The sequence below is a fragment of the Petromyzon marinus genome, chromosome 50 (genome assembly GCF_048934315.1).
Source record: "Petromyzon marinus isolate PM22_M1 ecotype Great Lakes invasive population chromosome 50, UKy_Petmar_22M1.pri1.0, whole genome shotgun sequence".
Lineage (NCBI taxonomy): Eukaryota > Metazoa > Chordata > Hyperoartia > Petromyzontiformes > Petromyzontidae > Petromyzon > Petromyzon marinus.
The window spans coordinates 4,408,017-4,424,561 of NC_133716.1; the positions used below are offsets into that span (position 1 = coordinate 4,408,017).

The following is a 16,545-nucleotide window of genomic DNA, read 5'->3' on the forward strand; positions in this document are numbered from 1 at the left end:
CGAAGGCCGGCATGGCACACGAGGGGGTGGGCGGCCAGCAGCACGCCCGGGCGCCTTTGCATCCCCAGTGACGATGTTTACACACCGCAACCAGGTACTCTTTTGAGGCTGAGCCGACCTAGGGGAGGCCCAGGACCGGTTCGGATAATCGTCACGACTGTTGGTGGCCGTGAGCGGGAAAATCGAACTCGGGTCACCGGGGGTTCGTAGCGCGGCGTGTCAACCGCAGGGGCCACCGGACACACGCACGGACACACGCACGGACACACGCACAGTCACTCACACGGACGCACGCACGGACACACGCACAGTCACTCACACGGACACACGCACGGACACACGCACGGACACACGCACAGTCACTCACACGGTCACTCGCACGGACACACGCACGGACACATGCACAGTCACTCACACGGACACACGCACGGACACACGCACAGTCACTCACACGGACACACGCACGGACACACGCACGGACAAACGCACAGTCACTCACACGGACACACGCACGGACACACGCACGGACACACGCACAGTCACTCACACGGACACACGCACGGACACACGCACAGACACACGCACAGTCACTCACACGGACACACGCACGGACACACGCACGGACACACGCGCGGACAAACGCACAGTCACTCACACGGACACACGCACGGACAAACGCACAGTCACTCACACGGACACACGCACAGTCACTCACACGGACACACGCACGGACAAACGCACAGTCACTCACACGGACACACGCACGGACACACGCACAGTCACTCACACGGACACACGCACAGTCACTCACACGGACACACGCACGGACACACGCGCGCACGCGGCCCCTGCTCTGCGCTCGTTATTTTTAATTCCTTTATTTTCTCTCTCGCGGTGATGAATGCGCGATGCGTTAAGAGAAAAATGAGTGGGGGGAGGAGGAGGAGGTGGTGGGGGCGGGTGTGGGGGCCTTGGCTGTGAATGCATCACACCTTACGAATGTTACACATTCAAATAACACACACACACACAGACGTGTACAAAATACAAAGATCCCCCGTATAGCCTTAACAGAATGTTGGGGCGGGTGCTGTTAGCGAGCACCTATGAAGGCCGGCACGGCACACGAGGGGGTGGGTGGTCAGCACCACGTCCGGCCGCCTTTGTCTCTCCATTTGAGGCTGAGTCGACCTCGGTGAAGCCCAGGACCAGTTCAGATTATCGCCACTGGAATCGAACTCGGCCTGCCGGGTTCATTGCCATGACACGTGTACACACAAACGTACACACGTGTAGACACAGGCGGCTGGGCGTGGTACTGGCCATCCGCCCCCTCGTGTACCCTTGCCCCTTCAGTCTGCTAAGGCTATACGGGGGGTCTTTGTCTTTGTTGCTTGTGTATTTACACATGTACACACACGTGAGTGTAAATAGCCACGTGAGTCTGCGCATCTGTGTGAGTCGATGGGTCTCTATGTAAGTCTGTGGGTCTCTTTGTGAGTCTATGGATCTCTGTGTGAGTCTAAGGGTCTCTGTGTCAGTCTATGGGTCTTTTTGTGAGTGTATGGGTCTCTATGTAAGTCTGTGGGTCTCTATGGGAGTCTATTGATCTCTGTGTGAGTCTAAGGGTCTCTGTGTCAGTCTGTGGGTCTCTTTGTGAGTGTATGGGTCTCTATGTAAGTCTGTGGGTCTCTATGGGAGTCGGTGGATCTCTGTGTGAGTCTAAGGGTCTCTGTGTCAGTTTGTGGGTCTCTTTGTGAGTGTATGGGTCTCTATGTAAGTCTGTGGGTCTCTATGGGAGTCTATGAATCTCTGTGTGAGTCTAAGGCTCTCTGTGTCAGTCTATGGGTCTCTATGTGAGTCAGTTCGTCTCTATGCGAGTCTGTGTCTCGATGTAATTCATTAGCTGAGACCACCAACTCACTAGACCTGAGATCCCAGTGTCGCCACTGTGGTTGGGGCTGAACCCAAGGCTCTCGGCGTCTCTGACCTCCGAGCCTCCTCGTGCGTGATGTGCGTTTGATTGCGAGTGGTGAGTGCCGAGCAGTGAGCGAAGGTCGTGTGCTCTCTCCGCAGCTACCTGCCCTGGTTTGAGGTGTTTTACAAGCTGCTCAATCTCCTGGCAGAGTACAGCACCAAGGGCAATGCAAGTTGCACCACCGCACCGGCACCGCACCGACACCCGTACTTCACCGCACCCTCACGACTACACCACACTCACACGACGGTGTAAGACTGCACTGCACTGCACCACACTACTGCACTACACTACTGCACCATACTCACACCACAGTGTCATGTGTCGCGAACCAGGAGAGCGACTCCCAAGAACTCCTCGAGTCTCTCCACAAGCACCCAGTTCCAGAGCCGGAATCCACCGTGCACCTCACTGTGGTGGGTAGCCAGCATGTCTCACTCTACCCAGCATGCCTCACTCTACCCAGCATGCCTCACTCTACCCAGCATGCCTCACTCTACCCAGCATGCCTCACTCTACCCAGCATGCCTCACTCTACCCAGCATGCCTCACTCTACCCAGCATGCCTTACTCTACCCAGCATGCCTCACTCTACCCAGCATGCCTCACTCTACCCAGCATGCCTCACTCTACCCAGCATGCCTTGCTCTACCCTACCCAGCATGCTCACTCTACCTACCATGCCTCCCACTACCCAGCATGGCTCACTCTGCTCTACCAAGCATGCTTTACTCTACCCAGCATGCCTCACACTACCCAGCATGGCTCACTCTGCTCTACCAAGCATGCCGCACTCTGCCCACCATGCCTCACTATGCCCAGTACGGCTCACTCTGCTCTACCCAGCATGCCTCACTACCCACCATGCCTCACTATGCCCAGCACGGCTCACTCTGCTCTGCCCAGCATGCCTCACTCTACCCATCACACCTTACTCTACCCAGCATGCATCACTCTACTTTACCCAGCATGCCTCACTCTACTTTACCCAGCATGCTTCACTCTACTCTACCCAGCATGCCTCACTCTACTCAGCATGCCTCATTCTGCTCCGAGCATGTCTCATTCATGCACACACACACACATCTCTCACACTCACACAAAGAACCCCCTGGTAGTCTTAACAGACTGTTGGGGCAAGCGCTGATAGCGTGCACCTATGAAGGCCGGCACGGCACACGAGGGGGTGGGTGGCCAGCATCAAGCCCGACCACCTTTGTCTCCCCACCGCAAGCAGGTACTCATTTAAGGCCGAGTCAACCTAGGGGAGGTACCGAACCAGTTCATATATATTGGCCGTGAGTGGGAATTGAACATGGCCCGCTGGATTTGTAACGCGGTGCGCTAACCACTATGCCGCCGCTCCCCACTATCACACGCACACATCGCTACCCAGCATGCACCAGGGCTTTTCCCAGCATGCATTAAGCATTCCCCAGCATGCAGCATGGATTACCCAGCATGCACTTGGGATTACCCAGCGTGCTTTAGGGATTACGGAGCGATTCGGAGGACATGGCAGTGATGTGGCTGCTGATGACTGCCGTTGACGCTTCTGATAATGCTGCTGATGCCGTTCATGTTCCTGATGATGATGTTGCTGATGCCGTTCATGTTCCTGATGATGTTGTTGCTGATGATGTTGCTTTTGACAATGTTAGTGATGCTGCTGCTATTGCTCATGCTGATGATGGCGATGATGATGTTGATGTTCCTGATGATTATTTTAATGTTCCTGATGATGTTGCTGTTTACAATGTCAGTGATCCTGAAGCTGCTGGTGATGATGCTGCTGCTGCTATTGCTGATGATGATGATGATGTAGCAGTTGACAATGTCAGTAATGCTGGTGCTGATGATGACGATGATGGTTTTTGATGTTCCTGATGATGATGTTGCTGATGATGATGTTGACAACGTCAGTGATCTTGATGATGATGTTGCTGATGACGCTGCTGTCTGTCGTTGCAGCATGCCTACTTCATAGCTCCCGACTGCAGGCGTCTACCCAGCATTCCTGAGAGTGTGAGCAGCTGAACTCCTCACCACGCTCACCACTCGCCAAGCTCACCGCCCCTTACCACGCTCACCACGCCTGCCATCCTCACCGCACTCACCGCACTTCGGCGCACCACGCTCGCCACGCTCACCGCGCTGACCACACTCGTCAAACCTTGCTCACCACAGAGGGAACCCGTCGGGAGTGCCTTGTGGAGGTGGCCGTATCGTGGCGCTGTGTTGATGACGTTGTGGCGACGCGGTGTTGTGGTGAAGTGGTTACGTTGCGGCGACGTTGCGGCGACGTTGTGGCGACGTGACGCTGCGGGGAACGTTGTGGTTGCGTGTCTCCACAGAGGAACCTGACGGAGTTCCTGGTGGCCGTGGACCCGCTCAGCATGGTGCACCTCTACGCCAGCCTGCTGTGGGAGCGCCGCATCATCGTCACCTCCAACAAGCTCAGCACGGTAGGGCCGCGGGGTACCGGGGCACCGGGTCATGGAATCAATGGGTCACTAGGGCATGGGGTCACACGGTCAATGGGTCACTGGGGCACCAGGTCATCGGGGCATTGGGTCATGGGGACACCGGGCCACAGTTACCGGGTCACTGGGTCACAGTCACCGGGTCACTAGGACACGGGATCACACAGTCAATGGGTCACCGGTTCACAGGGACAGCGAGGCACTAGGACACGGGGTCACACAGTCAATGGGTCACTGGGGCACCAGGTAATCGGGGCATTGGGTCATGGGGACACCGGGCCACGGTTACTGGGTCACGGGGCACCGGGTCACAGAGTCACTGGGTCACTAGGGCACGGGGTCACACAGTCAATGGATCACCGGTTCACGGGGACAGTGAGGCACTAGGGCATGGGGTCACTGGGTCATGGGGACACTGAGAGTCACTGGGGCATGGGGGTACCAGGTCAATAGATCATGGGTTACCGAGTTTCAAGATCACTGGGTTACAGGGTTATTGGAGTGACACTTTTACCGGGTTACAAGATCACTGGGTCACAAGGTCACTCACTAGGTGTTTCAGTGTTGGGCTGCGATACATTTCCACATCATAAGCCACTTCGTTGAGCTGTCATTTGTGGCCAGGTCACTTAAGAAAGGAAGCTAATAGGTCAGTGGACTTTACCTGGAAAAAAATGGTTTCGAGTTTAGTTTATAGTTTTCAAATGACAAGATCACTGGGTTACAAGGCCATCGGAGTGACGCTTTTACTGGGTCGTCAGGTTACAGGGTCACGGGGTCACAGGTTACGAGGCGAAGAGGTCGCTGGGTCACGGTCAGTGTGCCAGAGATCGCCGGGCTCACAGGGGGTACAGGCTTACTCGGTGACAGAGCGACGAGACCGCTGGGATACAGGCCTAATGGATGGACTGTCACTGGCTTACAGAGTTTCTGGGTTAAGGGGTCACTGGGTTACGGGTTACAAGGTCAAGCGGTGGCTGAGTTGCGATGCCACTGGGATCAGTGTGCCGGAGGTTGTGGAGTAAACACGACGGAGCTGCTGCAGATACCCCCGCCCACCCCGCGTTAGAACTAAAACTATTTTTTACTTTACCAGGTTAAGGCCTCACTGAGCAGCTCTTTGTCAGAAGCGACCTGGCAATCAGAAATGATAGCTCAACGAAGTGGGCTTATCATCATCATCATCATCACGTGGAAATTAATTGCAGCCAAATACTCTCAATGCGTCACCTTCATTCTAAATGTGGGGGGGGGGGGAAGCCGGAGGCCCCGTAGAAAAATCCACACGACCATGGAGAGAGAGAGAGACACGCAAACTCCAAATATACAGCAGGCGCCAGGGTCGGGATCGAACTCACGACCTCCTGCATACCAGGCGAGGTCGTTAACATCTCCTAGCCACCGTGATGATGATGATGAGAGAGAGAGAGACACGCAAACTCCAAATATACAGCAGGCGTCGGGATCGAACCCACGACCTCCTGTATACCCTCCCCAGCCCCCTACCCCCCAAGATCCCCCCTCCCCTGCCCCCACCTCTCCCTCCCCCTCCCTCGTTAAGGGCTCACCTGGTCGCTATGGATACGCGTGCTGCTTCTGCCTTCTCCCCTGGGGATTGAGTCACGGAGGGGAGGGAGGGGAGGGAGGTGGGGGGAAGGTTGGAGAGGTGAGAGACGGCACAGGTGTGTGCGTGGCTCCAGGTCTGTGTGTGTGTGTGTGACTGGAGGTGTTTGCTCGCTAACAGTGTAGCGGTTAGCGCTACGCTGCGCTACGAAACCCAGCGACTCCGAGTTCGATTCCCGCTCACGGCCACCACCAGTGACGGTTATCTGAACCACTCCTGGGCCTCCCCTAGGTCGACTCAGCCTCAATTGAGCACCTAGTCCGATGTGTAAAACCATTTCCACTTGGGAGACAAAGGCGGCCGGGCGTGGTGCTGGCCACCCCACCCCCTCATGTGCCGTGCCGGCCTTCGTAGGTGCTCGCTAACAGCACTTGCCCCACTAGTCTATACGGAGGATCTTTGTCTTTGTTTTCTATGTGTCCAGTTGTGTGTGTGAGCAGGTGTATCCATGTCCAAGTGTGTGTATCCAGGTGTGCAGGTCTGTGTGTGTCCAGGTGGGTGTGTGTTCAAGCATGTGTGTCCAGGGGGGTGTGTGTGTCTTCAGGTGTGTGTGTGAGCAGGTGTTTACAGGTGTGCATGTGTGTGAGCAGGCACGTGTCCAGGCATGTGTGTCCAGGTGTGTGTGTGTGTGAGCAGGTGTTTACAGGTGTGTATGTGTGTGAGCAGGCACGTGTACAGGCATGTGTGTCCAGGTGTGTGTGTGTGTGTCCAGGTGTGTGTGTGTGTCCAGGTGCGTGTGCGAGCAGGTCTGCGTGTCCAAACGTGTATGTGTGTGAAAGAGAGCAGGTGTGCGTCCAAGTGTGTGTGTGAGACCATCTGTAATGCTCAACAACCAGCTGTGTGTGAGCGAGTGTGTTTGTGCGCGCGTAGGTGTGTGTGTGTGTGTTTCATAGCAACCAGGTGCGTTTGACAGTCGTGTGAGTATTGTGGTTGTGTGTGGGGTGGTGGTTCCATGGTGGGGGGGGGGATAGGGAAGCCGGCTCCCCCCTTGACCCCTCCCCAACCACCCCACCCCCCACTCCTCGTCTCCCCACTAATTGGTCTCTATACGCCTTGGGCCCCAATTAAGGGAGACACGAGGCCGCATTTTGCTTTGATGTCTATGGGAGGGCATTGTCCTGCTCGCTGCTGCTGCTACTGCTGCTCCTGCTGCTGCTATTATCACTGTTCCTCTTCCTTGTACTCGTATTATTATTATTACCATCGCCGGGGCATTATATATATGTGTGTGTATGTACGCGTCTTAATTCCATCTCGCTCGTTTTTCGCTGATTATAATCTCTCTCTGATGATCTCTCTCGCTATCTCTTGCCCACGTCTCTAATCTCATCTCTCCTCGCTCCTCTCTCTCACACTCGGTGTCTTGATTCCCTATAACCCGTGTCTCTCTCTTTCTCTCAATCATCTCTCGTATATCTCCAGCTTCTTCCCCTGTGCTTTCTCTCTCGCCTCTCACCTCCGCCTCACTCCCCTCACCTGTCACTCCACCTCTCCCCACCCATCTCTCTCTACCCTCACCTCTGTCTGTAGCTCTCTCTCTCTCTCTGCAATTCTCACCGCCGTCTGAATCTCCCTCTTCAGTCTCCCCTCCCTTCCACACTCTCTTATCCCCCCCCCCCCCTTCTCCCCCACTCTCCCCCGCTCTCCCTCACTCTCTCCCCTGCTCATCATTCCCCCCCCCCCCCCGCTTTCTCCCACTGCTCTCTCCCTGTATCTTTCCCCCACTCTCCCCCACTCTACCCCACTCTCTCCCCGCGCTCTCTCTCTCTCAGAGACACAAAGCTTTGCTCTGCCTTTGTAGTTGTTATTGCCTTGGAGGAGCTGTGCCACCTGCAGACCCTTCACTCATGCCACCCATCACCCCCATCACCACCATCAACAACATTAACACCACCATCAAAAACATCACCACCATCACCACCTGCAGACCCTTCACTCACGACCCCCATCACCATCTGCAGACCCCTCACTCACCCCCATCACCAACATCACCACCGCCACCTGCAGACCAGACCCTTCATTCACCACCATCACCAACATCACCCCCAACACCACCATCACCCCCATCACGATCAGCACCACCATCACCATCTGCAGACCCTTCACTCACCTCCACTACATCACCCCCATCACCACCATCAACTCTATAACCACCATCATCACCATCGTCCCCCATCACTGCCATCACCACCACCATCCACAGCAGCAGCTTCAAGTGAACATCGACACCCTCCCCACCCTCAGCCCCCCCCCTCTACCCCCTCCCCTCTACCCCCTCCCCTCTGCACCTCTCCCACCTTCATCTCAAATACCTCCCCATTCACAGCAGCATAGCTGGGATACGGGGGGCGGCGGCGGGGGGGAGGAGGAGGGAGGGAGGAGGTGGGAGTTGGGGGGGGAAGTGAGGGATTTGAAGGATTTGGTGGAAAGGAGGGATTGGAGGTAGGGAGGGATTGGAAGGAGGGAAGAGGTGGAAGGTAGGGAGGGATTGGAGGGAGGGAGGGATTGGAGGGAGGGACGGATTTGAGATGGGAGGGATTAGAGGGAGAGATGGGAGGGAGGGATTGTAGGCAGCGAGGGATTGGAGGGAGGGATTGTAGGGAGGGAGGGATTGGAGGGATTGGAGGGAGGGATTGGAGGGAGGGAGGGATTTGAGATGGGAGGGATTGGAGGGAGAGATGGGAGGGAGGGATTGTAGGCAAGGAGGGATTGGAGGGAGGGAGGGATTGGTGGGAGGGATTGGAGATAGGGAGGGATTGGAGGTAGCGAGGGATTGGAGGGAGGGATTGGAAGGAGGGAAGAGGTGGGAGGGAGGGATTGGAGGGAGGGATTGGAAGGAGGGAAGAGGTGGGAGGGAGGGATTGGAGGGAGGGATTGGAGGTGGGAGTCATATAGGGAGTGGGCAATGGATTGAAGGGGGAGGGGGTAGGGAGTGAGTTACGGGAGTGTAGGATGAGGGGGAGGGGGGGATGGGGGGTGTGGAGGAGGAGGAGGAACTGAAACTGTCTGCGGGCGGTATTATTTAATTATTTAAAATAATTGGCTGTTTTACATATTTTAAGATCTTTTCAGTGTGAGCGTTACTTACACGTGTAACCAGTGTGTGCGTGCGCGTGTGTTTGTGTACACACACAGTCACACACCATGATATATATGTGTAAAGGCAAAGGTCCCCCATATAGCCTTAACGCACTGTTGGGCCAAGTGCTGTTCGTGAGCAGCACCTATGAAGGTCGGCATGGCACGCGGGGGAATGGGTGGCCAGCACCACGCCCGACCGCCTTTGTCTCCCCAGTGGCGATGTTTACTACACACCCCACCGGGTGCTCATTTAAGGCCGAGTTGACCTAGTGGAGGCCCAGGACCAGTTCAGATAATCCTAACTGGTGTTGGTGGTGGCCGTGAGTGGGAATCGAATTCGGGTCGCCGGGTTCGTAGCGCAGTGTGCTAACCGCTGGGCTTCCACTCCTCACATAAACACTGATGCACATACACGTAAATATACACATACACATAAATATACACACGCACATACACGTAAATATACACACGTAAATATACACACACACATCCACGTAAATATACACACACACATACACACACAACAACAACCGCCATTCGCCACTAAATGGCGGTGACGTCACCACGACGCTTGTGCCAGGCCATGTGCACCTTGAGGCCACGTGAAGTGTCGAACGCCCGCTGGCAGGAGGTCACGGGGCAGACCCAGGTGCCACGGGTCGACTGACTGAGATGACTGGCTGATGCACCACCTGTGCCCCCTACTGTGCCAACCTGCTGTGCTTTAGCCACCCGGCGCTCCGCTCGTTGTTGGGAGCGTCGCTCCTCCACCCTCCGTTGTTGTTGGAGGGCGACTGCCTCCAACTGCCCAGTAGCGTCCTTCACGAGCCTCCTCCACAGAGGCCGATCTTGACACCGCTGGTACCAGTCATCGGCAAGTCCACTCAGCTCCACGTCCTCCTGTACCACATCACTCCATCTCTTCTCTAGCCCGTGCCGCGCCCGTTTAGCCCCCTCGATCCGGCCGAACAAAAGCTGTTTCGGCATGCGGTGGCTGGGCATGTGGGCTACATGACCCAGCCAACGCAGCCTTGCCTGCCGGAGGAGCTCACCGATGGGACCTTGCCCAGATCTTTCAAGGATTTGTGAGCTCCTCACACAATCCAGCCTGGTTAAACCCAGGATGGATCGTAGGCAGGCTAGCCTAAATGTTTCTAACCGGCGAATATGTTCCATTAAGGGAGTCCACGTTTCGCAAGCGTAGAGAAGGGAGGGAATGATCGTGGCCGAGAAGACCTGAAGCTTAGTGCGGAGCGACAGACCAGGTAGCTTCCACACAGCGTTACGCAACCGATGAAAATATATTGCCGCTCGACTGATTCGGAGTGAGACCTCTGCTACACATACACATAAATATACACATACACAAATATATACACACATACACATAAATATACACACACACGTAAATATACACACACGTAAATATACACACACATCGCACATATGCATGTACATATGCGCACATGAACACACTGACAATGTAGCTTTGCGGATGTTTGTGTGATTGTGTGTGTGATTAGTGCAGCCATTCGTCATTACACATCAGTATTGGGGAGACAAAGGTGGCCCGGGCTTGGTGATGGCCACCCACACCTTCATGTGGCCCCTGTTGACCTTCATAGGTGCTCGCTAACAGCACTTGCCACGACTGGCTTTTAAAGGCTCTACGGGGGATCTTTGTCTCTGTATCCGTACGTGTGCGTGTGAGTAGCTGTGTAGTTTATCAGTGTATGTGTATATATCTGTATGTATGCGCCCGGCGTGGTGCTGGCCACCCACCCCCTCGTGTGCCGTGCCAGCCTTCATAGGTGCTCGATAACAGCACTTGCCCCAACAGCCTGTTAAAGCTACACGGGGGATCTTTGTCTTTGGTGGCTCAGCGGTCGAGTGAGCGGTTCTCCATCTGAAGGGGTTGCGAGTTCGCATCCTGGTTGGGGGTTTGTCTCAGCCTATCATCCCTACGGGGGGGGGGGGGGGGTGGGGGGTTAATAGAATGAGTACCAATTTGTGGGGAAGTCAACAATCTTCACCCTACGGATAAACTCCTCCCCCCCCCCCCAAACAAAAGCATTGTGGAATTTCCACCGCTGGCTCAGGGCTGAACAACCGCAGATGTGCGAGTAACCTAAGGGCGAGCTGGCACACGCGCGTGTGCGAGTATGTGTCTACCTACGTTTGAGTGTTGCCTCTATCTTGCATTGAGATGAGATGGGTGAATGAGAGAGAGGTGGTGGTGCTGGTGGCGGGGTTGGGGGTGAGGAGCTTCCGAGGATTTTCTCTGACCACGTTCCTCCTCAAAGCGCCGCCACCACCACCACCACCTCCATGCTCACGGGCCAACAATGGGAACAGGTGCGTGGCCAGGGGAGTGTGGGGGGGGGAGAGAGGGGGGTGCACGAAGGAACCCTCCACCCCCACATCTCCTCGCCCCCCCCCCTCTACTCGCCCCCCCCTCTCCTCCACCCCCACATCTCCTCCACCCCCACATCTCCTCGCCCCCCCCCCTCCTCCACCCCCCTCTCCTCCACCCCCACATCTCCTCGCCCCCCCCCTCTCCTCGCCCCCCCCTCTCTTCCACCCCCACATCTCCTCGCCCCCCCCTCTCTTCGCCCCCCCCCCACTTTTCCTCGCCCCCCCCCACCTCTTCTCGACCCCCCACCTCTCCTCCCCCTGAAGGTGGGGAGCGGCGGGGCTATGGATCCCCTGACTGATGGGTTCAGTGGTGCGAGGCCGTTGGGTTGGTGCTGTATATGATGATGATGGTGGTGATGATGGGGTGGGTGGGGGGGGTTTAGCGGTGGTGATGTTTGTGGGGGGGGGGGGGGGGGGGGGGGAGCGAACTGGGCCCGCCGGCCTTCTCGGCGAGCCAGTCGCCACGAAGGCCGGCGGTGCCCCGGGCTGTTCGATTCCCGCTCACGGCCACCACCAACACCGGTGCCGATTGTCTGAACCGGGTCCTGGGCCTCCTCCCCTAGAGTCGGACTCGGCCTCAAATTAGCATCTTGTGCGGTGTGCAAGCATCGACACCGGGGAGACAAAGACGGCCGGGCGTGGTGTTGGCCACCCACCCCCTCGTTTGCCGTGCCGGCCTTCATAGGCGCTGCTACTCGCTAACAGCACTTGCCCCGACAGTCTGTAAAAAGCTAATACATGATGATGATGATTAGATAATGATGGTGGTCACTAGATAGCGATAATTAGATGTTAGAGGTGATAATGATTTTTTTATGATGGTGATGATGATCCTGCTGTTGATGGTATTGATGTTTATGAAGGTGTTGATGGTGATGATACTGATGTAGACAGTATCGATGATGGTGTTGTTGATGCTGCTGATGATGATGATGCTGTTGTTGTTGATGCTGATGTTGTTGTTGATGCTGATGATGCTGATGATGATGCTGTTGTTGTTGATGCTGATGTTGTTGTTGATGCTGATGATGCTGATGATGGTGGTGGTGGTGATGATGGTGGTGATGATGCTGATGATGGTGGTGGTGATGATGCTGATGATGGTGGTGGTGATGATGCTGATGATGGTGGTGGTGATGATGCTGATGATGGTGGTGGTGATGATGCTGATGATGATGCTGATGATGATGCTGATGATGGCGGTGGCGATGGCGGCGACCTACAGCTCACGGCGTGCGTGCACGGGGCTGCCGCGCTGCTCTACCCCACCTACTGGCAGCATGTGTTCATCCCCGTGCTGCCTCCACACCTACTGGACTACTGCGGGTGAGTCCACGCTCACCCACTCGCTCGCTCACCCGCTCACTCGCTCACCCAGTCGCTCGCTCACCCAGTCGCTCGCTTGCTCGCTCACCCACTCACTCGCTCACCCAGTCGCTCACTTACTCACCCACTCACTCGCTCACTCATCCACTCATCCGCTCACTCGCTCACGCACCCTCTCACTCACCCACCCACTCACTCCCTCACCCACTCACTCGCTCACCCAGTCGCTCGCTTGCTCGCTCACCCACTCACTCGCTCACCCAGTCGCTCACTCACTCACTCACCCACTCACTCGCTCACTCATCCACTCATCCGCTCACTCGCTCACGCACTCTCTCACTCACCCACCCACTCACTCCCTCACCCACTCACTCCCTCACCCACTCACTCACTAACCCACTCATTCATCCACTCACTCACTCACTCATCCACTTACTCACCTACGTATACATTCACTCACACACTTGCTCACTCATCTTGAGTACACGCACTCACCTGTGAGTACACACACACTCAATCACCTGTGTGTGTGTGTGTGTGCAGGGCTCCCATGCCGTACCTCATAGGTGTTCATTCCACACTGATGGAGGTACATTGTTCATGTACGCGTGTACCTGTGTGCGTCTACCTGTGTGTGTCTACATGTGTGTGTGTGTGTGTCTGCCTGTGTGTGTGTCTACATGAGTGTGTGTGTGTCTACATGAGTGTGTGTGTGTGTATCTACCTGTGTGTGTGTGTGTGTGTCTACCTGTGTGTGTGTGTCTACCTGTGTGTGTGTCTACCTGTGTGTGTGTCTACATGAGTGTGTGTGTGGGTCTACATGAGTGTGTGTGTGGGTCTACATGAGTGTGTGTGTGTGTCTACATGTGTGTGTGTGTGTGTCTACCTGTGTGTGTGTGTCTACCTGTGTGTGTGTGTCTACCTGTGAGTGTGTGTCTACCTGTGTGTGTGTGTCTACCTGTGAGTGTGTGTCTACCTGTGTGTGTATCTCTAGACGTGTGGGGAGCGGCAGCGGTGTGGTTAGCGTGCCGCGCTACGAACTCGGCAATCTGAGTTCGATTCCTGCACACGGCTAACGCCAGTGACGATTATCTGAATCGGTCCTGAGCCTCCCCTTGGTCGACTTAGCCTCAAGTGAGTACCTGGTGCGGTGTTTAAACATCACCACAAGGGAGACAAAGGCGGCCGGGCGTTGTGCTGGCCACCCACCCCCTCGTGTGCCGTGCCAACCTTCATAGGTGTAGCTCGCTAACAGCACTTGCCCCAACAGTCTGTGTGGACTACACGGGGGACCTTTGTCTTTCTGTGTGCAGAGTGTGCGTGCGCTCGGCCTGGAAGAGGCCGTGGTGTTGAACGTCGATGCAAATCAGTTGGAGACTCCGTTCAATGACCTCCTGTCTCTCCCCAACGACCTGGTACCTCACCACCACTCACCGCCACACTCACCACAATACTTACCACCACTCACCACAATACTTACCACCACTCACCTCCACACAAACCGCCACACTCACCACCATCACTCACCTTCACATTCACCACCGCACTCACCATCACACTCACCGCCACACACACTACCATACTCACCACCACACTCACCTCCACACTCACCACAATACCTACCACCACTCACCTCCACACAAACCGCCACACTCACCACCATCACTCACCTTCACATTCACCACCGCACTCACCATCACACTCACTACCACCACTCACCACCACACTCAACGCCACACTCACTACAACACTCACCACCACACTCACCAGACTCACTGCCACACTCACCACCACACTCACCTCTACACTCAGCACCACACTCACCTCTACACTCAGCACCACTCTCCACACTCACAGCGTTACAGACTCAGCACGCTCACCACACTCACTTGACCCCTGACCTGACCCCTCACCATGAGAGTTTGTACTTACTGCACCCACTGCTTTGAGTGCGGTGCTGATGCTACTGCTGCTGCTACTGTTACTGATACTACTGCTGTTGCGGATGCTATTTCTGTTGCTGATGCTACTTCTGTTGCTGCTACTGATGCTACTGCTGATGCTGCTGATGCTACTGTTACTGATACTGCTGTTGTCGCTGATGTTGCTGCTGATGCTGATACTGCTGCTGATGCTGCTGCTGATGCTGTTGTGGATGCTACTGCTGTTGCTGGTGCTACCGCTGTTGCTGCTCCTGATGCTGCTGATACTACTGCTGTTGCTGCTGCTGATGCTACTGCTGTAGCTGCTAGTGCTGATGCTACTGTTACTGATACTACTGTTGTCGTTGATGTTGCTGCTGATGCTGCTGCTGATGCTGTTGCTGATGCTCACAATGTTGTTGTTGTTGTGATTTGATTCCCCATTCCTGAAGGGGTTCAGTTTACTAGGGGGGTGGAAGGGAGGGAGTGGGGGAGGGATGTGAGAGATTTCCCTCGGGATTCGTACAAAAACAACAATAGCGTCATCAGCATCATCAGCATCATCAGCATCAGCATGTGTGCATTACTCACTTGGCGCTGTACAGCAGGAGCACCATCAGCAGCAGCCAGAATGATAATATGTATTTATTTATAGTTTAGTAATCCGATGAGTTTTTAAGCTCTTTTTTGTCACACACGTCCAGTTAGGGGGGCACGGGGTCAGAACGCTCCAACAACAACAACAACAAACACAGTACAAAAAACACGAGAGGAGTGCAAAGCATTAAGAAAGGTAAACAAATCACTTTAAACGCATACACAAAATAAACTAAATTACAACTTTATAAAACTTACCAGGTGAATCGCACCGAGGTATGAACTTCCTGGTGGTCACTCGTACTCGCAAAGCGAGGACTCGTCCTGGTCACTTGAGTTCTCGCCGAGTCACTCGGAATCAACTCAACTCACCGTGCGCAGCAGCATCGCTCGCTCATTCACTCGCTCGCTCATTCACGCGCTCGCTCATTCACTCATTCTTTTTTTCGTTCACTCGCTCATTTTTTCCACTCACGATTTTCATCCGCTAAATCCCACACCAATTCACTCGCTCATTACATTCACTCACTGAATGATTCACTCGTACTTTTTTCATTCACTCACTCAATATTTCGCTCGCACTTTTAATTCGCTCACCTCCACACAAATGCACTCATTCATTCACTCCACTTATTCATTCACTCACCCACTCATTCACTCTCTTTTCGTTCACTCGCACGCAAACTCCAAATATGCAGCAGGCATCAGGGTCGGGATCGAACCCACGGCGACCTCCTGCATACCGGGCGAGGTAGTTAACATCTCCAAGCCACCGTAGAGCCCTAAGAATAATAATAACAAGAGCAATTATATTTATTTAGCCGGGAAAGCCTCGACGGAGAGTCTCAGGGCTTGTTTTCAGGAGGGGTCCCGCTACATTGGGATGTTTGGCCGACTCCTTGTGAGCAAAAATAAATAAGCGGGGTTTGGGAGGAAACTGGAGAACCCCAGAGAAAACCCGGGGGGGGGGGGTTGGGGGGTTGGGGGGGTGAGAGTGGGGACGGGAGGGACGCAAAGCTCCACATGGATGGCTTTTAAAAGACGAGCCTGCTTGCTGTACTGCCCAACGCGTTCCTCGTACAGAGAACAGCGTTGCATCTCTCTCTCCGTGTCCCCGTG

At 55.0% G+C, this 16,545-nt stretch overlaps 1 protein-coding gene across 4 annotated transcripts in view; it reads left to right on the forward strand.

The window, feature by feature from the left end:
- The window catches only part of LOC116953196 (DENN domain-containing protein 1B-like), a 113,579-nt gene that overhangs the window by 67,602 nt on the left and 29,432 nt on the right, over window positions 1-16,545 (forward strand). For 3 of the 4 annotated variants that reach the window (XM_076074797.1, XM_076074796.1, XM_032973152.2), the window contains 7 exons: window positions 2,077-2,146; window positions 2,314-2,394; window positions 3,950-4,003; window positions 4,333-4,443; window positions 12,807-12,907; window positions 13,451-13,496; window positions 14,221-14,322. In XM_076074797.1, the coding sequence (XP_075930912.1) occupies window positions 2,077-2,146; window positions 2,314-2,394; window positions 3,950-4,003; window positions 4,333-4,443; window positions 12,807-12,907; window positions 13,451-13,496; window positions 14,221-14,322 (565 nt within the window). Of the gene's footprint in view, window positions 1-2,076; window positions 2,147-2,313; window positions 2,395-3,096; window positions 3,216-3,949; window positions 4,004-4,332; window positions 4,444-12,806; window positions 12,908-13,450; window positions 13,497-14,220; window positions 14,323-16,545 lie in introns of those variants that run through there. The other variant, XM_076074798.1, reaches the window with a different exon arrangement.